The sequence below is a fragment of the Melospiza melodia genome, chromosome Z, assembly GCF_035770615.1.
Source record: "Melospiza melodia melodia isolate bMelMel2 chromosome Z, bMelMel2.pri, whole genome shotgun sequence".
NCBI lineage: Eukaryota > Metazoa > Chordata > Aves > Passeriformes > Passerellidae > Melospiza > Melospiza melodia.
Window position 1 is genome coordinate 16,413,495 of NC_086226.1, and position 25,492 is coordinate 16,438,986.

General features: G+C 39.5%; 1 protein-coding gene across 1 annotated transcript in view; it reads left to right on the forward strand.

Moving 5' to 3' along the window:
* The first annotated feature begins 645 nt into the window (after positions 1 to 645).
* The window catches only part of RORB (RAR related orphan receptor B), a 143,731-nt gene continuing 118,884 nt past the window's right edge, over positions 646 to 25,492 (forward strand). The window contains exon 1 of the mRNA XM_063179984.1: positions 646 to 759. Coding sequence (XP_063036054.1) covers positions 753 to 759 — 7 coding nt within the window. The 5' untranslated portion in view covers positions 646 to 752. The remainder of the gene's footprint in view (positions 760 to 25,492) is intronic.

The following is a 25,492-nucleotide window of genomic DNA, read 5'->3' on the forward strand; positions in this document are numbered from 1 at the left end:
CTCTGCGCCCGCTGCCTTCCTCCACAAGCTCCAGAGCTCTGCACGCCGGTCCCCTCCTTGCCCCACCACGCCCAGCCTCGCCTGCCGGGCAGGACCCGCCGGCGCTCCCGGGGCGAGCGCGAGTTGCGGCGTGGACCCCGCGCTGCCGGGCCGGGCCGGGCGGCGGCACCCGGGGCCACCCGCGGCGGCGGAGCCGGGCGGGCCGCGGCGATTGGCGGCGGCGCTGACAGCGGGCGGGGCGGCGGCGGCGGCACCGCCCACCCCCCGCTATAAGCCTCTTTGCCGCTTTCTCACTGGGTCTCATTTTCGCTCCGTGCGTTGCTGTGGCTGCGCAGTGGAAATCCGCACCGGGGAGCTGCTGAGGGGCGCCGTTGTCATGTGAAAGCGCACATGCTCTGCCATCCACGCGGCACCCCCCTCTCTTCTGCCTCCGCGTGTTTTTCCTGTTTTTTTCTAACGTAACTCCTTTCCTCCTTCTCCGCCCCTGCTCAGCCCCTCGCCGCCGCTCGGCCGCCAGGCCCCCCCCGCAGAGGCTGAGCCGCGGGCAGTCGCGGGGCGGCCGCCCCGGAGCAGCGCGCCCGGCGGCGGGGAGCCCGCGGAGCCGCGCCCCGCGGAGCCGCCCCGGAGGTATGGTTTTCCCGGCGGAGCGGAGCTGCGGCCGCTGCCACCTTCGCGGGTGTTGAGACGGGATTTGTGCGGTGCGGTTCCTGGGCTCCTAGCTTCATGACTGCGCGGAGCGGGGAACCAACACCATGCGAGGTAAGCGGGCCGGCGAGCGGCTGTCTTTTGGGAAAGCTGCTGGTGAACGGGCGGGAGAAGAGGGTTCGTACTAGGGAAGAGGGTCCGAGGGAGAAAGTTGATGGATCGTGCCCGCCCGCCGGCGTGGCTGCTTAGGGTTTGATTCCTGCGCCCGCGGGGGCCGCGACCCAGACCGAGGGGGCTCCGGGCGGACGGTGGGCGACACCCCTCGCGTAGCTGTCCCGGAGAGCCCGGCGCCGCCCTGGCCCGGGGCAGAAGGGCCGGCAGCAGGGAGTCTCGGGGGTTTGGCCGTGTCTGTGCTGTGAGGTCCCCACCTGCAGCTGCCCGCGGGGCGCGGCAGGTGTCCCGTACGGCGGAACCCGCTGCCGCTTGGTCCCGGGTCGTTGCCGGCACGGAGAGGGGCTCCCCTTTTCTCCCCAAAAGTTACGTCGACTTTGTTCCCCAACCAGCACGTCGCCTGGAGGCCCCCACTCCTCATGGGTTGCGCGACAAGGGTTGCGCTCTCCTCCTAACTGGGCGACAAGGGTTGCGCTGCCCGGGAACCCCTTCCCCGTGCCCGCAGGTCTCTTTGGGTCCTGAGCCTGCCCTGCCTGCGCAGCCCGATCGTGGAGGGCGGGAGAGATTCCTCCAGGGCTTTCAGCTGCACTCGGTGAGGGTCCCGCCGGAGAACAGAATATCGCCACCGACGGGACACCCTCAGGCATGGAGGGCTGCCGGTGTCCGGTGGGGATGGAGAGAGGCTACGTGCTGGCACGCCGGGCACCCGGGTGGGTGTGTAGGGCTGCGGAGGACATGGGAATGCGTTGTTTCCCTGTCTCCCAAGACCAGACTCCCCTGGGCCCCATCCCCGGGCTGGACGAACACCAGCACCGGGGCAAGAACAACCCTTGCCAGCCTCGGGCGTCCGCGGGGTTTACGCAGCTCCTCCGCCCCCATCTTCCACCTTACCCTTTATCACCCAGTTTGGTAGGGCAGTTGCTTACCTCACCCATGGCATGGTAAAAGGGACAAAAAGTCCCTACCAGGGTATTGGAACGGAGGAGAAGGGCTTATGGGGAGTGGGACACGCTGGGGGTTGACAGCGGCACTGCATGCAGATTTCTTGATCTTCTGTTTAAGGATGGGACACACACACACGTACTGTAAAGAACTTCTAGCTATAATTTCGGCTTATTTGATGTCATCTCCTGTAACAGCATGTGTTAGAAGCACTAACAAATCACACGTGTGTAATTGGCTTTAAAAAAATTGTAGCTATGACATTGGCACAGATCGACTTAAAAAGACCTTCTTTTCACCCAGCGTTCTTTGTTAGGGTGTTGGTTGTGGGGCATCTGGCAAGAACTTCCTAAACGGTGTTTGTTTTTCTTAAGAGCAACAGGAAACAAGGGAAAACACTTAATTCTGTAAAGTGGCCCCTGTTGCAGCTTTGCAGCTTGGGTTGGAGATTTTCTATTTATTTGATTATGGGGTTTGTGTGGGTTTTGGTTTGGGTTTTTTCCTTCTTTCTTTTTCTGCGCACCAGAGCGCCTCCAATTTGAGTAAAGCTTGTCGTTGTTTCAGGGGCTGTTTTTAAAAACGTGCCCATCCAGTGACCCCTGGTCAGGAGCCCCAACTCCCCGTTCTGTGGGCAGCTCATCCTCACAAGCTGTGGCTCCCATGCCTCTCCTCCCCTGCCCTGGTGATGAGTAATGTTCCCCCTCTCCTCAGACACTTTCCTTCTAAACAAGGCCCGGGGTGGTCTAGCTGTGCTGGGCAGGGAGAGGGAGGCATATCTTGCTGCACATCTGGTTACATCTCCTGTGGGATCTGCCCCAGCTCCTTAACCATCTCTGCCACCCCTTTAGCTGTGCTGTCAGCCAATGTGAAGAGGTGCAGCTCTGCCCCTAGAATGCAAATTAGTATTTGCATTGTATTTATGCTTACTCAATGGGGAATTTACAGGTGGGGAAAAAAGGGCTGGGGAGGGGGGGGGGGGATGGAGGAGAAAAACAAGCAAACAGGCAGATTTCTTTCTTATTTATATCATGTGCAAGAGGTCAGTAAAGTGAAGTTTTTGCAACAGGTGTGTGTCAAGGCAAGAGCAGTGCTTCATACCACCTCAATTAAAAAGGAACATTACACATTAATTGAGTATCTGTCTTTGTGGCTTTCCAAATAATGGAAATAAACGAGTGTCACAGTTCACAGATTGTGAGCTCCCATGGACTGATGCTTTTAGAGAGCTGTGAGCCTTCTTGTAAGGATGTAGTTGTTTTCAACTGTATTTGCAGTTGGTTTAAAGGAGGAAGCGCTCAGTCTTGAACATGTGGTCTGTTCCCCCGAACTTTCCCAGCTGAGCTGTGATCCTTCCAAGCTGTGGTTGGGGCAGTTGGCACAGAATACCTGGGATATGGGATGTACAGGGGCTGCTGTGGTTCATTACTGCTCCACATTGGAGACGGAGGCCAAAAAATGCCCAAAAATACCTAGCCTGGCTATTTTCTGCTGAATCCCCAAGCACCGGAGAGTCACATAGACTGTTAGTTATCTCATCCTGTGGAAGCCAGTTTTCAGCTGTTGTTACCATCATTGGTCATGTTCCATCCAAAATAATAATTTTCTGCACTTCAAACCTTGATTTCAATCCCATTAAGCATATGTAGCCATACTGAATTATAGCAGAGCAATATACAGGGCACTGAGCATTTGTTGGTATGGTAGGTCCCGGTATTTCCCTCTGAATGGAAAAATGGGGTTTTTTTTGGGGTTGATGACTTTTATACCAGTATTTTATAGAGGCAAACATAGGTGTAAAAGAAATTTACAGTGAGCATTCATCACAGTCTTCCTTCCATCTGTCCCACCTCTGGCAACATCCTGTGAGGGAGTTAAGAACATAGAATGTGTACTTCAGTATATTTTTTAGAAAAAGAGAACAGAAAACGCACTGAAATGATTGTGCTATTTAACTGAAAAATAAGTCTTATATTTTTCCTTGTAGTTAATTTCTTACTAAAATTATTTGTAAAGTTTAAAGCTATTAAAAGTTAGTTCTGTGTATAATGCAGCTGTTACACAAATGTGGAAGGTTAACTGTGGCAAAAAAAGTGTCTATCTACTTTTACTCCGGGAACATGGTACTCTTACACATACAAAAGTCAATTTTGTGATTGTATCTATTTGAATTGTGAAAGTGACATTAGTACCCAAGTACTTCACTTATTACAAAAGTAATATTTTAACTTTTAGTTGAAAATCTTACTAAAGCTTTTTTTGTTACATCTAAAGAAAAGAAGCACCACAACTCCCTGAAGCCAAGTTATTTAAGTGAGTTTTATGTGTAGTTTTTTCTTGTTGGTGTCAGGATGAGCAATAATACATGTTGCATGATGTAGTTACTCCATTTTCTTAGCATGACTGACATAAAAGTGCTCAAATTCTACACGCAGTAACGCATATAAAGAGACAGGCTTGCTTAGAAGTTCTCCTTGAGTAGATGAGTGCAGGGAATCTTTATAGACTCATTAACTTCAAAGGAAAATTATTTTGCAGTTTATTCCAGGAAAAGTAAATATGTCTCTATTTGTAATATGTAACATTAGTATTCTAAAATTGATCGATTGCATTGAGTATTTAAGGAAGGACTTAGGACCTTACCCTTACCCTACCATTGTAAAACCATTTTGTCCTCACAGTGTAGTGCATCTAGCAGCTCCTTAATTGAATAATGTTATTTGACATCATTGGGACTCCTTGATATGTGATAAAGCACAAGTTTCTGGTGTTAGATGTTCACAGGTAAAATTTAATAAATGTCAGTAAATGCTTTGAAAATTGTGAGTCAGTAATAAACTGTGTCGTGTAATAAAAAATACAGCTGTATATAGTCAATAAACAGTAACACCTCTGCAGAAGGAACAAAAGTAAAAGGGAAAGCATGAGTGCCCATTATTACCTCAGCAATACTTTTACTTTGCATTGGATCGTACTTACATTCCATGTGGTATCTTCAATTTATATTAGGGATCAAAGGAGAATATATAATGAAAGTTCATCAATAGATAACTATATGATTTAATAACAAATAGATATTTTATAAGAATTTTTTCATAATATAATTATTCTTTGAAAGTTACATTTGTTTTTCATAGATGGAAGTTGAGTGACAGTTAATTTAAAAACTGCAAAAATACCATGTGAACTGGCTGAGAATAATTTCTTTTTTGTGGTATGGAAAATACCTGACTTCCACAGTTGGTCTTCTCCAAATCCAGTGGCGAGCTGTAAGTTGCTGTGGTTTTTTTAATTTGACAGTGGAGTAGTAGAGGTCATTTAAATTGTGTATTATGGTTAAAAACTATTTTTGGCATTTAGGAGTGAATCTATCAGGGAAAAAGTGTTCTGAGTAGACAAGAATTCTGGAAGTCATAATTCCTGTTTGAAATGTACTTGTGATAATTTGTGGAAGGTCTTTTGGGCAGTATGGGAGGTATGGCTATATATCATAGTGACGTTTGCATCCGCAGAAACATGTGGGTAAGGTATACCTTCAACAGTAGTGAGTTTTATTAAACAATTTCGGGACTCAGCGTCTGCCATCGTGTGCACATTGGTTACCTGATACAGGAAAACAGTTCAAAGGGGTGAAAGATTCCCAAGTTATCAAAAAAATTTCTACCACACAAGTGGTGCAGTGAGTTCCCAGAAATTCAGGTCTGCACTGCAAAATTGAAGAACATGTGCTTTGTAGCTGAAGATGCACACAGGAGTAAATATTGATTGAACTAATCATCTGGTGAATAGAAATGAGCTTTATCAGTAAAGCAGTATAATGGTTATGTTAACTAGCTGTTTTGTAGTCCATACCCTGCCCTTTCAACCCTTGAACCAGTCAATTTTGCTTTTAATGAGGAAAATCACAGGTGTTACATTTATGGTAAATTGTGCTAGATATATTAGCTGCTCCAGTTTCAAAACTGAAATAATTGAGAAAGATAAGAAAGTCTGAGCATTGCTACACAGTCATGAGATAACAGTAGTGTGTTAGTGGTCGTACATTTTTTTACAGTTCTAAGTTCTGTCTTCGATCACTTGCTGTTGAACTTGCTAATAAACCTGTTATATCAACTTAAATCAAAGTGTAAATTTAAAAAACTGATACATTTGAATTTAAAATCAGTTTCTTTAAACAGTAATTTTAACAGCTTTGTACATTTAGCACAGTTGGGGCTTTCCATAATGCCTTTCATAGACTAGCTGTAGATGTCAAAATGTTGTTCTTTGTGCTCTGTGTTTAAAAAAGTTCAATGTTGTTTTTTCTTCCGATTCTGTATGCAGTCTGGCAAAGTCTGCAGTGCAGCTTGCAGAATAAAACATCACACAGTGTCACTGGGGGTGGCAGACAGAAGGTGCCTTTTGGATCGTGCAATTTCTCTGTTTGTTTCTAATATTGGTTTCATGAGCTTATTAAAAACTCTAATTTATGCACAGGATTGAGAATACAGTACAGCTGTGATGGCCTGGTCCTTGTTTGACTGAACAATGCTTACTCACTTGAGTGGTCCTATTAATGAGACATTTGGCCCTCTACATTTTTTCAGTCTTGGAACTATTTTTTATGAAGCAGAAATGTTCGTGCTTAACTTTGCCAGACACATTCTGCTGGAAGTTTATGCAAACAGACTAACAGCTGTTTCTGCCTCTGTTACAAGTATATACGCTAATTTAGCTTGACATAAATGTTGTTACTTTGCTGTTAATTGTGAATTATTTTGATGAATTGCCAATTAAAATGCATGTATACAATTTTTATGGAGGATCTACACTTTTACTACTGCACAAAAACGCAATAACTTTTTAAAATGTAAATTTATGTTTATCTGGATCGCGGCCATTTAAAAACATATACTTATTAAAGAGTAAGCATCAATTATGCTTGCTTGACAGACAAACCCATTTATGAAGAGTTGTCATGGGTCTTGTATATGTGAGTAGTTCAGGGAGGTTTTATGGGACTATTCACAGTAATAAGGCAAGCTGAATTTAAGACTGCTTGTTCTGTGTCCCTTGGACACCCAATGATTTGAGATTCTAAGCAGCATGAATGATTATAAGGCCACAAGGAACTGATATCATAAGAAGCATGCCAAATTAGAAAAAGTCTTCTTGCTCTGAATTTTCAGTAAAATCACCTTCCTGTTGTCACTGTCTGGTGTTCTTCAGTGTTTGAATACAGCTGTTTGCAATATATGCTGGAAATATGATACATGTTTTATCTGCTGAGGCTGACACATAAAAAGTATTCAAAAACATTGTTTTTCAGCCAATTACCAACAAACTACTTTGTTTATTTGTTACGCTCATGCTCATTGCTCTGCTGTTGCTAGCAAATAGTGGCCAAGCAAAGATTGGAAAGATCTTTAAGTAAAGATTAGGAACATACATATATTTGTATTGTATTTATGCATGAATATGCTACATAGGGTAATAAATATTTTAGTAAGGCTAAAGAGCAATATAATTTTAAGGGCAATTTTGATGTTTATTACAAATTCAGTATATAAAAGTCTGTCTACTTACAGGTGTTCTTCAAGTGATTTCACATTTAACTGATTTGTTTTTGTTACCCATGGTCACTTAGGTTTCCTGAACAAGCAAACTCCTTCCATAACAAATTTATTCTTCTTAGGAGTCATGTTTCTGGTTCATTAATCCATGATATTCATAAGTGAGGTTATCCTTCAGAGTGACACTTCTGAACAAGACATGCATTCCCATTACACTGAATTTTCTCCCTCCCTCTGAAGCAATCCTTTAGAGGAAAAACATCTTTAGAAGCAATCTGTTTGTTACAAGTTTCAGTTGTTGGTGTTTTTTCATTTTTGTTTCTTCTCTTTGTTTTGTGGGGGGGTTTGTTAGTTTGTTTGCTGGGGTTTTTTGTTTTTTTTTTTTTTTTTTAGTGAAGACATTCATGGGGGAAAAACAGATCAAAAGAAGGCAAAAAAATTAAATTGCAGTTCGGTCTACTGTCAAAATAATGAGCTGTCAAGTGGGTAGCATATTGCATTTTGTTGGTCTCAGGTGAAATTATGGTTCTCCTAAAATAAACTTCAAATGTAAAAAGTAAAGACAAAGCTGCTTTTAAATAAGCAAGTCTTAAATTACTATTCCCACTACAACAGGAAGTAAAGAGTGATAGGCTTTATGCACCTGCATAGTTTTCAAAGGTTAGATTATTTAGTGTGCATTACACATTGAAAGTGCACACTTGTTTCAGAGATATTTGGAAGCTATAGTCTCAGTCCAAAGTTGGTTGCATGTCTTAGCTAGAAGACTGAGAACTGTTCAGCAAATATTTTTCCAGAAGATTTGTTAGAAATAAGGATCTTTTGGAGAAGGACAGTTAGGGGATTTTACTATAGGTGAACTATAACAAAATTAAGGACCATATTTTCATTAAAAGTTCTGTTTAGAGATATTGATGTGTGTTGTCTTCTCTTTCCTTCTTGGAAAATACAAGTAGTTTTACTAGGTGAGGGTAAATTTATGAGTCAGCTTTTTGATTTGAGAACCTGCCACAGAAGTGCATTTTGGAAATCCTAAGACTTTCTTCCTAGCACATTTTTCCTTGATCATTTGTGCATGTCAGCAGTGCAGCACTGATTTTGCTTTTCTAAACAAGATGGAAAATGAAAATAAATATTACATTTCAGGTCCTGGCTGACTAGTGAAACAAGTGCTCTGTTGTTTCTTTTCGTATTTGTCAGTCTGGAAGAATGAAGCATCAGCTGGCTATGAAAAGCATTGCTTACTTCAGTGCACGTTGTTTGGGAGGCTTTGTACAATATTTGTACAATGAGCTGTATTTGGTAATTACTTGGGATGAACTGAAAGTAACTGGAATAAACTGAAAGGAGAGACCATGCACAAGAATTGAGGCTGGATACTCAAATGCAGTGGCAGCACAAATGTAAACAAATGCAGCACAGTCTAGTGGCGCAGAGAAGTAACGGCACTAGAGGAGACGTGTGTTAATAAGGCACAAAGCCATACATTGATGTCATCTTTGTGAAGAAAAGACACCTAACTTCTGGAAAGAGTTCCACTGGTGGACAAGAAGAAATTAATTTAGTTTGTTCAGGAAGTTATATTAAACCTGTTATTGTTTTCTTTCAGTGTGTTATATAAGCTGTACATGTACTATCATTGGATGTGCCTGTCAGCAAGCCAGACTTCTCCTTTTAATTGCATAAACCATTCTCTCTATAGGAATGCATGTGGAAATGGAAAGGTGATGCAAGAAATACCAGCTTAACTGTTTTGTTTAATGTAGGGAAACCTCTAATAAATATTGTACTATAGGTAGGATGTACGCAGTGCTGCACCAGAAGTCTTTTTTTAGATATATTCACTAGATTACTGGGACAATAGGACTTAAAATAATAGTGCATTGAAAAAAGTAAAGAATTAGCAACACTTCCACGGAATTTTCTCATTCAGAAATCGATATATTTTATTTAGAATGCTAGTTTCCTTGTAGCCATAGCCAGTTCTTTAAAATTCAGTTTATATCAATCTCTCACATGAGTAGTTGGAATACAGAGGAAGATTAAAACAACGATGTCAGTGGAGGCAAAATATGTTTGATTAACATCCACTGAGAGTAATTTAAACTACAGATTATTCCATGGCTTGAAGAATGTCAACATCATGTTCCACTACAATTTGTAAAGCAACTCTACATGCTTACAAAAATAAACTCCTTATTCAGAACTGGTGGATAAGAGAGGCATTACCAGTGCTATAGCAGCTGTTAACAGTATTAAAAATAAAACTTCAAAGGTATCTAGTAATCTCCATAATTTAGGCAGAATTTAATTAGTAATTTATATATTAATAAAAGAACAGAAAGAAAGGTATTGCATGCAATATTCACTCTAACATTTAGAGAAGTGACAATAACCACACAAAGCTTTTTTCTGAGAAACTGTTTATATGTGATAATATTTCAAGCAAATGTATACTACAGTAAATTGCATCAACTGAGTGAAATCTGTAACTGCAGAGCTGTATGTCTTTGAAACAGAATTCCTGATTGACTTTGTTGGGACGCCTTATGTAAAAATCAAGGTGCAATATGTTCTCATTGGTTGTTTACAGCCCACTGGTTTTTAGAAAATGGGAGAACTAATCAGTTTTGAGTTCAGTGGATAAGAGGGAAGAGAACTTGTGCTGTCCTAATTCAGGTGCCTATGCAAAAGGCACTTTCTTTGTCTATCATTGATTGGCATTTGCCAAAATTCCAATTTTTTTTTTTTAAATATGATTGGCCAAGATGTGCTCTAAATCAGCATTCCTCAGAACTCTAGTGGAAGTGCCATTAAAACAGAACACATTAACTAAGACTTTTTGCAGCAAGCTATTTTCAGGCTTCAACAGAATTGGGGAGAAAAATATTGTACCAGCTGCATCATAAAACTGACGGAGAGAAATGTATGCTTTCAATCAGGAGCGAGAGAAAATAGGGAGGAAAAAAAGGATGGTGAATTTGTATAAACAACAAACTGAATAGAAAGATGCTGTTTTGAAATAGTTATGTTCAAGAAGTAAGTGGAAATGTAAAGGAAAAGAACAATATAAAACAGAAGAGGAGGAGATGGAAGGGGTTTTGATGTTAACAGTCCTGTACTACACAGTGCTGGACTTTTCAATTTCCACTCATTGCAAGTGGAGTTAACTACAGTGGACCTGCTATTGGAAATGAGAGAAGTGTAAGTAACAGAAAAAGAGAAGAAAAATAAAGAAAAGAACAAATATTATATATAAATGTAAATATAAATGTATTCATTGTGCTACTTCCTGTTACTTGGTGTTGCATGTAAATTTGTTGTAATGAGACTTCAAACTATTTGGTATTCAGCTAAATGCTAACATTAGACATCCACTTCCATTCATTTCACTGTGTATATCCAGAGCTCCACTACTCAGGAATGCTGCAAGTCAGGGCGTCACATATACAGTTATGTAAGCTGTCTGTAGAAGCTTGGCATTCACCACACTTCAGCCAAGTTACTTATTGTGAAATTGAAATGTCATTTGCAAAATGCATCCAAAGCTAATCTTTTTAAACTCTGTATCAAATCAAATTAGGTTTGATTAGAGTTTTTTCCCTGTCTTTATATCATTTATTTTGTTCCTCTTTCTGATTTTTTTTCAATCACTTTTGTTGAAAAGCTTTGCAATCAGAAAGGTACTTGCGACTGAAATTCATTCACTTGTTAGAAAATGTATAATTGGTTCCCTAAATTATACATCGTATGTCCATGTGTGTTACAGTTGTTCCTTCTAACCTTTTCTTTCATTTGGTTAGTTTGCTTGGGATTTCCTGCTACAAAGAAATAGGCAGTTTGTTAAATCTTGGCCAGGTTACATCTCCATGAGGTACCTCTATGACATTTTTATGCTTGTAGCCTTGGAAATAGATGAGGTGCTCAAGAGCTGAATCTCTGCTTCCCTATTGCTTCCTGCTTCCCAGCATCTGTTCTTTCTCCTGTCTGGTAAAAGAATATGCTGGTATCTTTCAGTGTGTTTGTTGGGTTTGTTTTGTTTATGTGGTGTTTTGGGGGGAAGGGTGTGGGAGTTTTTTTGGTTGATTTTTTGTTGTTGTTGTTATTTGGTTGGGGATGTTGTTTGGTTGGTGGTTTTGATTGTTTTGTGGGGTTTTGGTGGTTTTGAGTGGTTAGTTTGGTTGATTTTGTGTTGTTGTTTTTAAAAAAACCCCACAGATTTGTTACATAGATTTTAGCTTTTGGAGATGCTGGAAATACATCATGATAAAGGAATAGTGTCCTATCTGATTGTAGCATAATATTTTTTGTAAGACAGAAAAAACATCTTCCGATCTTCTCTCCATGCTCAAAAGAAAAAGAGAAATGGAGAATGCTCTTAAAATGCTCTCCAATTGTCCAAGAAAAGGGTGATTTTTAAGAATAAGCCCTTGACCAACTTTTCCTTCTATAGCAGCCCCACAGAGCTTATTACAGACCACAACAATTGCAGAAATCCCCATGACCAAAAAGAAAAAGATCTCAATTTTCAGGAAACTACACTGAAAGTGTAGGAGGTACATTTATATGAAATCTCTTGATTTCCCACATCCCTCCTGGAATTTTCTGTAAGTCCTAAGCATAAAACAGGCAGAATGCCAAGCTGTCATCCGTTAGCATCTATTTCATCCTCTCACAGGATCAGTTGAGCTAGAGGAGGGTATATGGCTCAGAGTCTTTGTGCTATTACTGAAATGTTTAGGAAAGCATCCGATTTTGAGCCAGTCTTAGCCTGCATTGTCTTTTGGGCACAAATGAGCAGCAGTATAAAATAATTCCAGGAAACAAATGCTATTAAATGCATATTGTGATTTTTCATAATGTCCAAAAAAGCATTTTTTATATGTTTCACTGTGGAACCAAGACAAAAGATGAACTCTTAGTTTACTGTCAGGAATAATATGAGTTAAGAGTTACGTTTCACTTAAGGATTAGGGCTATTTTTGTCTGTGTCTAAAGCCTGACTGTTGATATTTTAAGGAACACTAATCAATTAATATTTTACATACTGCTCAGGAAGTTAAATGAAAAGACTTTGGATTTTAGATGTTTGTATATAAATGTTTCTTATTTTGTGAGGGTATAGGTGGTATTTTGATACATTTATGTGTTAATCAGTTTCTTAAAAACTAGGTGATATTATTTTCCCATGATGTGAATTCAGCAAAACATTTACAGTATGAGATATATGCACATCCACGTATACAAATTTTCCTTTAATAGCTACATATTTTTAGTTTCTAATGAAGATTGAAAAATGAAAATAAAATGCCATATATCACATTTTTTCTCTTAGAGCTAAACAGTTGTTACAATGTATGTTTGTTATGTTTATGTTACAATGTATGGTTTGGAGTTTTATTGCAGTTAACCTTTTTAGATTTTTTGTGTTGCATTCATTTAAGTTCCATCTCCACTGCTCTCTGATTACTGGCTACTTCTCAGTACATTTCACATTCTTCTGGTCTTTGTGGTTGTTAAAGTTGTGACCTGCTTCTCTAACAGGCATAACTAGCAGACTCAGTAGAATAAGAGGTGTTGAACTATTGGGGTGTTACGGGTGAGCTTGGAACATGATCCTTCCACATAATTCATAAGAGTCATTAGAAAGGCAGACTGAAGATGAGTCTCCATACCAGAGTACTCCATAACTACAGACACACTCATTAATGCTTTCTGTAGTGGCATTTAGCAACTATTCATATACAGGAAAACCAAGAAAGAATTCTGAGTTATGTTACTTAATTTGCTTTGTTCCTCATGATGGTTTCTATTGATGTGACAAATGATAGTTTTCCTTCTGTTGCAGATATGGCCAGCATCTTGTACATTAAGGAAAACAAGCAGAAGCCTTTTGTACAAAGACATTTTGTCAGTCAGTTCAATGAGAACTTTCCTAGGCATTTTTTGCTCTTAAGTGCCTTCACACGTGCTGTATTCTTTAACTGAAAAGGTGCCAGATCTGCAGAGGCTGGGGATCTGTTCCTGCAGGGGTTTGTACCGTGCAGATATGGCGTGGGTGGGGTGGCTGGTGTGCCCAGTCCTGGTCAGGCTGGTGCTTGGTGCCGCCCTGGCGCAGGTCGGGGAGCTGGGCTGCCCGTGGCACTGGCGCTGGCTGTCTCCCGTGCCGCTTCCCCGTTGTGCCTCCACTGTGACCTTGAAGGACCCTTTTCCTGCGGCTCTTGTAACCTTGGCCTGGCCGCTGACAGTGACAACAGGGGTGCCAATTAGTGCTATGTGGTGGGGTTTGTTTTTCCTTTCTAATGAACTCAGTCCATTGAGGACTGGACTGACACCACCAGCTTACTTCATGCGGGCCACCAAGTGCCGTGGCATTTTTATTTTGCTCAGTCGCTACTGACCTGGGGTTGAACCTTCATGTGTAATCTGTATACGGTCTCTGTGTCTACCATTAATTTTAAATGGCTGTACTTGGTAGAAGAGGTTTGCTTCTGAAGTAAGATTTGTGAATAAAGCATAGTATTCTGTAACAAATACATAAAATATCTCCATTTACTTCTTGTGGTCAGGCACTGAATTTGACTCTGTACTTACAAAATGCACAAATTTTAGGAAAAACTCTCAAGAGCTGACCAGACGTACTAAAAGGGAACAGCAGGAATGATGGGAGCAGTAGAATTTTGCAAAAAGTAGAGAGAATTCTGTGTGTTACAATAAGCTTTGCTAACTAATACAGAAACATGAGAGTCTCTGTTCTATTATGTACATCTCATAAGTGATCTTAGGACATCTTTAGTTTACCAGGACTTTTCTGTCAAAAGTATTTAAATATAGACATACCACAAACTTCTAACGTTTCTTAGATAGAAAACGGAGCTGAAAAATGAAGTTTTTCTTTAGTATTATGTGGAGCCCAGGATTAAATCAGTAATTCTGAAACAGTTTTTATTTTTCTGTTGGATGAAAAGTTACTTTACTTTTTACTTTTATTATTTTTTTAAATATGCATGAACAAACTTTTCTCAGTGTCCAACAGAAGTGGTATCCACTAGCCTGTGTTAAAATCTTTAATGCCAAATTCCATGTGACATATATGAAGGTGTGTAATAAACTTTTTAGCTCAATGCAACAGTCTTGGCTTTTTTCTTTCGCAGTATTTTGATATTTTAAAATTTTAAATAATTTGTTTTCATAACTGAGGAGGAAATGGATTATACAGCTCAGATTTTGTTAGGTTTTGTTTTGGTCTTCTTTTCCTACCCAGTGCAAGCTGGGATCCTTCACAGTGAGGTATATTACAAGTATGTCTGCAATTTAAGATCATGTGGTAGTGAAGCTGAAGCTGAGGAAGTATTAGAACTTTGTCATTACTGACAGTAGCAGTCAGGACCGCACTAGGAGAGCAGAACTGAGTTGTTATTAAATCATAATAGGGCTGAGATTCAAATGTGAATATATTCTCTTCAAATAAGTCAGTTCTGAAAAGAGTAACTATTAGAAAAGAGTTATTTTTCAATACATATATAAAAAGAATCATGTAAATGTTGAAATAGCTTAGCAAAGTCTGCCAAAAAAAACATTTACTCCAGTTCAGTACATTCATGTGGCTACATATATGAGAAAGAGGTAAGACTAGAAGCAGGAGGGGCAAGTGTATGACTTGGTGGGAGTGATATTGTGAAGTGGGATAAAGAGTTCCATGCAAAAATGAGAGAATTTGGGGAAGACTGTTTAGCCTCTCAGTACATTTCCCTCCTGAGTACATTTACTTCCATCACAATGGGCTAGAAGAGATCTTTGTTTAGTAGTGCAGTGCCCCTGAGACCTAATTTAGCTTTTATAGCAAATTCAAAAAGAGAGTGGGCAAGAGTGAGCAGAACAAAGATGCAAGTTTGCACCACAACTATTGGTATTGTAGTTGCTTCTGTAAATCCTTTAAAAGAAATGCTCCTGATTTGGACTTTCTGCTAAAGGGGGGCTGAACTTTAGAGATGAAATTAGTTTCATTTTTAGATACTGTTTCATTATCTGGTTCTGATAATGAGGAGATGGTATAAATGTGTGTTGTAGCAGAGCAATGCCTTTATTATTCTTAAGTGACAAGTAGAAAACCATTAAAGACAAATGTATCAAATAATTTTGCTTCTAAAATATTATTTTTTTACTAAGTCGTACTGTTAGAAGCACATATTGAATCTAATTCTGTGAACACGGCAGAATTTCAATCTCAGGAGTCTTAAAACTTCAGAGTATGACCTTTCTTACTCCTTTATTTGAACAACTTCCCTATGTTTGAGAGTTCAGAATGGTTTTACGTTCATTTAGCAAATAATTTTGCGAAGTTCATTTCTGGCCCTCTTGATTTAGGGTTATCATGATGTTTTTGCATAATTTTTTTCCTGTAGCTTGCAAGTATATTTTCATCATGAATGAAGTTGTATTGTATGTTCATGTACCCCCATGAATCTTACCCAGCATGACCCTTTACCCCCTGAATATTGACATCAGCTCTCAATTTTACCACTCTACAAATGTGCCTTGTGGCTATTTCAGAAGTAGAATATGAAAAATTCAGATGTGGGGGAAGTTTGCTTTGGAGTAATGTAGCATTCAGCTATCAACACAGAAATACTGCTTTGATGTTCAGAGTTACAGACAGATGCGATGATACAGTTTTGGTTAAAATTAGATTAATTGCATCTCTCATTAGTTGATTTAACTTGAGGTTTTATTGGTACTTCTGTTGCTGATCCAGTTGTCCTGCAGGTTGATACTTAACATTAACATTCCTGTGAAAATGTATTAGATAAATAAAACATAGGTTTGTCAACAGCATATGGAAAGCTTATTTGAATCAGCTCAAAACCAGGCATTTAAAAATGCATATTATTAATATAGTCATATTTATACTTTATTTATCATCTGATTTTGACTTGCTTCTTGTTCCTTGTCTGAGGAGGCCTCACTAGTAAATACTACTTCAACAAACTTGTTCCCACAAAGGCGGTCATGGCTTGTGTCATCCCACCTTGCTGAAACTTGTTTCTGCAGTTGCTAGGCAGCCCCATTTGAACCAGCTGAAAGCACAGAGCAATTCCCCTCAGCAGCAGATTTCAATTAAAGATCTGGACATACAGCTGGTTTCTCTGGCTGGTCAGCACCAGTAGTAAAAGGAAAGGCTTCAAGAGCTGTGCTGTGCAGCAGCTTGATTCCGTAGGGTTTTCTGTAGTAAACTCTCTCTGGTATCTTAGAAAAATATTTAAACAAATACTTGAGCTGTTTCTGTTTTCTCTTGTATACATCAACTTGCAGGGGAAGCTAGTGTTTGCGTTGATTTTTTTTTCCTTCATTTTCAAAATAGATTTTATCCCCTCTGTACTGGGTGGAGGAGAAAAACAACTGAATATAAACCAACAGAAAATCCCATCTTCATCTACAGTATGATTAGGAATCCCTCAAAGGCACTGCGCCAATGCTCTCTTCTGCCAAAGAAGGAAGCGTATTTAACATTTTCAAAAACATTTTGGGATCTGATTGGTAGTATTACATCTTAAGCAAAAACTAAGAATAATCGAGAAGCTTTGGGATTAAAATATTGCCTTGCCATTCTAAAATAATTTTTTTTCAGTCTGTTTTTTTTTGTATTTAGGAGTTAGCAGGAACTCAAAATCTATGAAAAGGAAATTGAATTAGAACTACGTGTGCTATGTTACGGCTGGAAAAACAGAAGTGACAAAAGCAGGTTTTGGTGTGGTGTCATTTGATAAAAGTCTGGTTAGTTGTGCTATCTTAACCAAGTTAAATTAGTTACACAATCTGAAGCAGAGATTGAAGGAGAGCTTTTGTCAGCATGCAAACATGCAGCTATCTTGCTCTATCAAAATGTAAAAACTTCACTATTGCACATCATGTTTGTAGGCAGGTAAGCCAGAATTTAGCCATTTATTTCATGTTTAGAAATATGTCTCTGGTTCTATTGCTCAATACTCGCTTAACGTACGTTTTTCAAAGGTCATACAGAATTCTGCTTGTCAGAATTACACTGCCTTAGTGTTTTTATTCAAATTCTGATAATGGATAGGCCTAACCTATTATTTAGTCTTTCTGTGGAGAAACATTAGTGAAGAAAGAAGCAGTAAGATCATACCAAGTGAGCAGGTTGCGCAAGGTTTTCCACAGCAGTGCAAAATTTATTACAATTTGTACTCTGATCTCTGTTGCCAGAACGCAATTCTTTAGTTTCCCTTAATTTGCCAATATTACTGTGGAGATTTTCTGTAGAGCATTATGTTTTATTTTTTTATAATTTCTTTATAATTACATTGTGTCCAAGATCTTCCTTTTTCACCAAGTTCTCTCCAAATGCAAAGAATGTTCTTTCACTCAGCAGAGAAAGAGATGGATGCTGTGTCCATTTTTAAGTAACCATGTCCAAATAGTTTTAGTTCTCCTAAAGAATTCCTGTGGTTTGTTGTCTTTCACTCCTTCTAGTTGCCAGAGATGGTCTCTGGGGTGCCATCAGGGTGAATACTTAATTCATGATCTTTCCAAGCATCTCCACTGAGATCATCACAATGCTACCCAAAGCTGGTGCTCCATACCTACCCCCATGATCCACTCCATATTGTGTCTTTGCTGTCCCATTTAATGCCATTGTCCGTCCTTTAGGAGATTCCTCCATTGTCTTCTTGGCCCCCCCATGTGGATTTCATATAACCCTTTGGATGTCAGCAAAACTCAGTAGCAACAAAGGGGTTTGTTATAGAGCAGTGTGGGGAATTTTAAGCCAAATTACCAGGACATTAAATGAGGAGAGAGGATAATGTATTCACTTAACACTCAGCAAGGGCCAATAAAGCTTATTATTGGTAAGGATCAAGTGCTTTGTTTCTCCTTGTTCAGTCTGTAGGTAAAGACTCGCTACAACTCTTCTCAATGTCAAAAAAGGAAAAGGTAAACAAAAAGCTGCTTTTCCTTAAACATCTGTTTTGGTTTTGCTGTTTTGGGTTTTTTTTCTGAAAGCTGCTCAAAGTATTGGAGAAGGGATATGTTCATGGCACATTGTGTAGTGCTATGATATTCAAAACCTGAAAAATGCGGCTGAGGCCACCAAAACCATAAGGTGAGAAATGGACAGTAGCAGAAAATGGGCAACAGCAAAATACATGTCTTTCACTATGGTCTTCTTCAAGACTGTTAAATTAATTGTACCTCTGTGTCCACAACAATTAAAACTAAAAAAAAAACTGTTAGTAAATACTAGTAAATCCTAAAAAAACCCATTAGTAAATACTAAAAAACCCTATTGTCATCAAAGAAAGATATATCTCATTTCAGTTTAAGAATAATGGTTTATTTTCCAGACACTAAGTCTGGATGAAAAAAACACTGGATAGGTGAAAAAACCACCAGGACAATTCCCTGCCACAAAAGCATTACATGCTAACTCTTCTAATGACTTAAGGATTATTGCAGTGTTCCCAGCCTATATGTTTATTGTCCAGCTCATCACCAAACTGGTTGTACTAGGGAAATATTTTTAAAGGTTGTGTTGGTCATGTCTTGTCTGGAATGCCAAATACCATATTTCCTCTACTTACACACAGACAGGAGGAAAGGACAGACATCTTTTTTATTCTGTGATGGCAGACCAAATTATTATGAGCTTAACAGACACTAGACTAGGACAGGGAGATATAGTGGTCAAACCTGTAAAGTCTTGTGAGTTGTCTGTTTGCTTATTCAGAAAAGTTGGAGGAAGAGGGGAGAGATAGCAGGGTGGAGAAGAAGGTCAGGAGCAGGATCAGATTGGGTGCTGTAGCTACAAGTGATGCACAGAATTTTTCTATGTATCTGTTGAGCCTGTTGTTAATGTTCTGTGATATGCTCTGAGAGACCCTGAGAGATAGAAGGCTTTAAAATATGTTGTGGAGTCACATTCTCTTATTGTCTTATAAGTGAAATATTCTCTGTATCATCTCTATCCCTGAACAGTCGATAACTTTTTTGTGGCTATCCAGCATCTTTCCATCTCCAAGGTTAAGAACTCCACTAAAAAACTGTTGCTATCTTTTTTTGTAGAAACGGTATGATATCTTCTGGCGTGTGTTTTGTAGCAATTGTGATGTGAAGATCAGCAAATAGATACTGCTGACTTGATTTTTTGTCATACAGTAATCATCTTGGAGGGAGGAAATCATATTAAGTCAGTGTTAACTCTTGCCCTTCCTCAGCTTTCAGCTTTCCCCTTGTGACACATTTCAGTCTCTAGCAAATCTGTCTGAATGATCCTCCCCTGGAAGCTGTGTTCAGTTTTACAAGAAGCCAGCTGTAGACAGGCCAGGAAGGACTGTCTGTGGTAGAAGCAGAGATGTTCTTGGGCATTGCTCTGGGGTGAATCTATGGAGCAGCTGTCTGGGGAAAGCACTTTGAAGACTGCTCCTTGGCAGGCTTAGGGATGCTGAGGAAGTAGTGTTTCCAGGAATGGCCTAAAGCCAAAGTTAGTATGCACAACAAATTCTGCCCAGAGCAAGTTTCCCAGCTGTGTTCTGTCAGGACAATGTAGATGCAGATTAGAAACATTATTGGTGCTTTAACTTTTTCATCACAGTGCTATATAATATCTTAGATTATCTTAAATTTACAAACTGAGTAGGTCTTGGTAGGAGAGCCGTGGGACACTTGTAGAATAAACTCTGATTGTCAGAGATGCTGTGACCATCTAAGGAGAAATAGACAGTGTGAAAGCAGTGTAAGTCAGAACCCTACTAACAGATGTAGGTATTATTTTAATGCTGACCTTCACATAGCTGCATGGTGTAAATTCTGCTCCATTTTTCATGTGTGTAGATCAGTCAAGCACTTACCAAGTTGAAGAAGCAAAAACAGGGTTCATGCAGAAGGCAGCTGCACCAACAAATATTATATTCATTTGCTCAGTAAAATACAAAGAACAAATTGGGAGACTGGGAGTGAATTCTACAAGTCTAGTGTCTGTGAGAAATATTCACTTAATGTTTTTCAGAAGTTCAAATTCAAGCAACAGTGAGTAAGTGTCATTAGGAGGCTTCTCACCATCTCATGATGATTTTGTGATACCTGCTCTAAGCAGAAAAAGTTAAGGGGAACAGGCATGTTAAAAGTTTCTGGAGTGTACATTTGGAAGGCATAGCCTGAAGTCAGGCAGGAGGTCCTTGTTCCCCATTTTCACTCTCTTCTGTGACTCTGCTGAGAATATTACTGTTTCTACTGAAGTGAAGTCATTAGTCTGTGTGTCTGAGGCCTCCTTCCCAAACATCACTTTGTAGGAACAAGGTGAAAAGGATAAATTAGAGCCAAAATGATGTCTTGCCAACCTCTGATAAGGCATTCCAGCCATCTGTTCCAGTTTACTTCTACTTTGACTTGTATTTCTCTTTCACTAGTCTCATTCTTTCATCTGATGTTTCTGCATTCTTCTCCACTTGCAGTTACTTTTTCCTCTTCAATCTCCATATGTCAGCTTTTCTCCCTGTACATGGATTATTCCTCCTCTATAGCTCTAGCCCTTAGAAATAGGGCTTTTCACTAGGCTCAGCTTTTATGGGTCTCTAAACACACAGAATCACACAGACATACACATAGAATGACTTGGTTGGAAGAGACCTTTAAGGTCATCAAGTCCAACCTTGCCCTAACACCTCAACTAAACCATGGCATTGAGTGCCACCTCCAGTCTTTTCTTAAACGTGTCCAGGGATGGTGACTCCACCACCTTCCTGGGCAGACCATTCCAGTACTTTATCACCCTTTCTGAAAGAAAACTTTTTCCTAGTATCCAGCCTCTGTTTCCCTTGGCACAGCTTAGACCCCTGAATCTGCAAAGGTCATGTGTGCAGTTCAGGCTTTCTAAAGAGATTAAGTTAGTTTCTTTAATGTTTTCATCATTGATGGTGTGTCTGCAAAATTAGTCAGTGGTTATCCTGGATATACATAGCTCTTTGGTAGGTTTACACTCATATTGTCTCCTATTGAGCTCATTAGAGCTCATATTGTCTCCAAAAAGGTTAAATATATTAAAAGAAATTACTGATTTCACTGTAATGCTACTGATTTTGAAGGTAAGTTTGTGCTGGTGCAAGTTCACCAATATTTTTCTCATGCTATAAAAACTTATTCTCCACCAAATCATTATAAATTCAGTTTTGCACCTATGATAGGTGGTCAACTACAAAATTGTGACACTAAAAGCCTCTTTTAGGCTGCAGAATCCTTAAGTTATGTGAGGACATTTGCTTTCCACATTTAGCTTTGCAGAAATTAAAAGTTTCTATTTTCTGCTGCCTTTCTTTGTATCTCTCAGCATAATACAGTGTAGAGAGTGTTCCTCTGCATTGTGCTCTTTGGAGGGTCAAATCCATAAATACACAGAGATAGATATACCTTAGAGAAAGGTATATCTATCCACTGATGGTATATCTGACCACTGATGGTTCTCATTTGTAATACTTTTAAAGATTCACTGAGTCAGAAATAAGGCAAGCATGGTCCTTTAACCGCAGAGAGCAAGACTGAACATCCAGATTACATACTCAAATCTTGGGTCTGTTTTCCAGATTGGAAACTAACTGGATAAAGTAGCTACTGAGTCTGGGACTGAACCAAGATCTTCCTCCCAAGGAGGGGTGGTGACAATGCTAAAGAACCGTGCTCTCTCTCATTGTCCCTTGACCTTCACCTTGCCTCCATCTTTTACTAAATAACAGGTAGTCCAAAACTGAACAGTGACATGAAGAAAAACTAAGAATACTAATGACCCCTTATAACATCTTTGAAACCTCTGTGAGCTCATAAAGGCGAATATTACTGTGTCTTCATTCCTCAACACATATAGACTTTAGCTGTCATACCATGCAGCAGTAAAAATAATTGTCTGGATTTTCAACTTGTATTAATCAACACTATTCTGTTGAAAATGCTGAAGTTGTGATAATTTTCTCCAGCTGATAATTTGCATGAATGGGTGAGTTGTATTAATATTTTTAAAAACAATAATTAAGACATCTGTGTCAAAATAAAAAGTCATCATTCACTTTTAATGGAATGATGAGAATGTCTTCTAAATATACTGCTTCAAATGCCAAACATTAAATTGGGATGTTAAAGGATTATCAACGTCCCCAAAAATGAATAAGGATGGATGAGGATGGCTTGTTTTGTTTGGAGTGTTCTGTTACCACAGTTTTTTTTTTCTGTGCGCTGTAACAAGGCAAGGCATCTTCCAAGTTCCCAGTTTTGTATGGTGTACACATCCACATGGTCACAGAGTTCACAAACTCGGGCTTGGTGCGGGTGCTGTGCTGAGTGGCGTGGTTCAGCAGCAGCTCTGCAGCGTGGGGACAGTGCTGTCCCCAGTGGGTGGCTCTGGCCCTGGCAGCAGGCCTGGCTGCGGGGAGTGGGTCAGTAGAAGAGCAGCAGGACGGGGTTCTCGGTCATTTCTTATCCTACCGCACCACCAAGATGCTGTTGAGATAATCAAGTTAATGCACCTTAATTTATGGGCCATCCTGTGTAGCAGGCTGTTCTTCAGACAGTTCCTGCTGAATTCATTGAAGACAATAGAGCAAATATTACTGAATATGACATTTACTTTCATCTCAAAGTATCTGTTATTTCTGTCCCTCAGTTTGTTGCCTGTGTACAATAGAAATATTTCACAGAATTTCAAGGGGATTAATTGTGATTTCTCCTAAAATATTAGGTATCTAATTGAATAATTTATTCTTTTATATTAGCTAAACTTGATCTTCCTGGATTACTTTTGACTAAATTCACTCAGTCTTTTTCAATTTGCTAAGACAAAGACAGAGGGTATCCAAAGATGCACTGGTCATTTGAGCTGTATAGCTGTCTTCCACACAGATGACTGAAGATGGGTTTTTTGTTAAAAATTCTGCTTCAGAAAGAAATAAGACCTCGCTCCTTGCAATCAATTTGTATTCTTTTTGTTTTTGTTTTCCCTTCTTTTTCTTTTAATACTCAGAGCAATGCCTGCATGCAGAAGTGAGCAATGCAATATAGAATTCTGCTTGTGTACTCCTTACATTTTCTCTTCTTATCTCTATAAATGTCTCCAAACACTTTTCCTTGCATTACTAAGTTACTTCAGTGAGTCTCAATATTTTAAGTCCTTCCCCTTCAGCAATCTTGTCTTTTCTGCTGTTTTTCGGGTGTTCCTGGCTGTTTCTGACATTGGACTTCAATAAGGTTTGAAATAAAGGTGAATCCAAGCCTTTTTCCTCTGCTGGTGATACGTCTTTCTTGGGAACCATTTACAGTGTATGCAGCATAGCCTGTGTTTAGTCATCACTTCTCTGCTGTTACTTAGGTAATGTCTGAGGAAAACTGCTTTCCATTGCTTAAGACTGTTGTTCAGAATGTGCATAGCTGTGATAACACTGCGATAATCTGTGCAAACCTGGCCCTGTATTTTGTACAGCACTCAGTGCGAGCCTGTAACTGTTCTCTTAACCTCCCTTTCCTCAGTACACTTCACCTTCCATTTCAGACAAGAGGACTGAGCTCAACCACGTAGTAAATACTTTGCTGTGTGTAAACCTTGTATGCAATGTGTTCTGCTAGGCCTCTGGTCTGTTTCTTTTGATCTTTTCTCTAGGTTAGCAGCAGTTACCTCTGTTTCTTTTCTTATCCCAGATGTGCTTTTGTGATGGACCTATTGGAAATTGTGTCTTAATTGTTTCTCTCCAGCTATGATGATACATGGTCTAACAGATAACATCTCTTTCTGTGTGTTGGCAACATTTACTAAATAAATCACTAGAAATTTAATGAAGTGCATACTCAGCTAGCTCTGCTCTTTGTTACGTTTTGAAAGATATTCTGTCGTGTTGGTTTCCTCTTGGGGAAATTCAGCTAAGCAGTCAAAACACAATCAGACATATAATGGTAAAATACAGACTTTCTAACCAGAAGAGATTTATTAAATGTCCCAAATTCTGGTGTCACTACATGAAATAGTAACATCATGATGTCTCTAGTAGCCTGAAGTATTTAAATGATAAAATTTTCTGTTCAGTACTCTTTGTAAGAACCACCAGTCTGGAAAATGTCAATTTTCTGTAGTTTTTGTAATAATAATGTATTGATACTTCTATTACATCATTGCCCTTGCTTTTATTTCTAAATTTTCTTTTGGTGTTTTGTTTTAATGAATATTTTGCCACTACTGAAATTTGCTCTATTTACTTGTATGCCTGAACTGCACTTGGTAAGAAGGCTATTGCTGCTAATTCTCCACAAAGAAAAGTCAATTTCCCAATACCATTTAATGTACATGTGCTATGATTTTTTTTTATAATGTGTTATTTAAGATTGCTGGATCATATCATGGTCACTTTGCCAATTCTTGTTGTATGTCAGTGAGTGACTGGTAAGTGAGCTGTTGGTAACTGAGTTCAGCTTTTTATCTTTTTGAGTCTTTGCCTGTGTTCTTGCTTGTACGTGTATTTGATTTACCAACTTCGTCCAAATTTTCTCATGAAATTGGAAGCGCTGGGCAGGATGTTTAGAAGATGCACAGGGATCACCTTTCTAAAGTTCTTTAGCCTGCTACATTTCAGCTTCATTCCATTGTAAAATTGGAGTAACCATTTCTGTACTCTTGGGACATTTGGTGGTTAATTTGCTGAGATCTGCACGTTTTTATATCAAGGTCAAGGTATTTTTAAAGTTTCTTTTAGTAGATAGGATGTCCCTTGGGGCATTCTAACATCAACAGCTGAAATTGAATGCAGTCACCACTTTACCTCCACACCGTATCACCCGCTGGTACAAATGAAGAGTGATTGCAAAAAGAAGAGGAAAAGTTGTGGGAAGGAGAGGAGGTTCCTGCTGAAATAGGCAGGGTGGCAATAAGAATTTGCCAAATTAAAAAGTTGTCATAATATTTCTGAAACAAACCAAACAATGAAGTCATCTGATATCTGATTGCCTTTACTTGATGTTAGTGTACTGCCCTAAATAAACTGTTGGGACTTTTCCCAGAATCATGTCTCAAACATTTGGCTCATTAGACATAAAAAGGCTCTGGAGTCTTTCCCTGCATTTTTGGCTCATTTACTCTTTTTGCCTTCAGTGCAGCACAGAGTAAGACCTTTTTGCAGGTCATTAATATTTTGAAAGAGAAC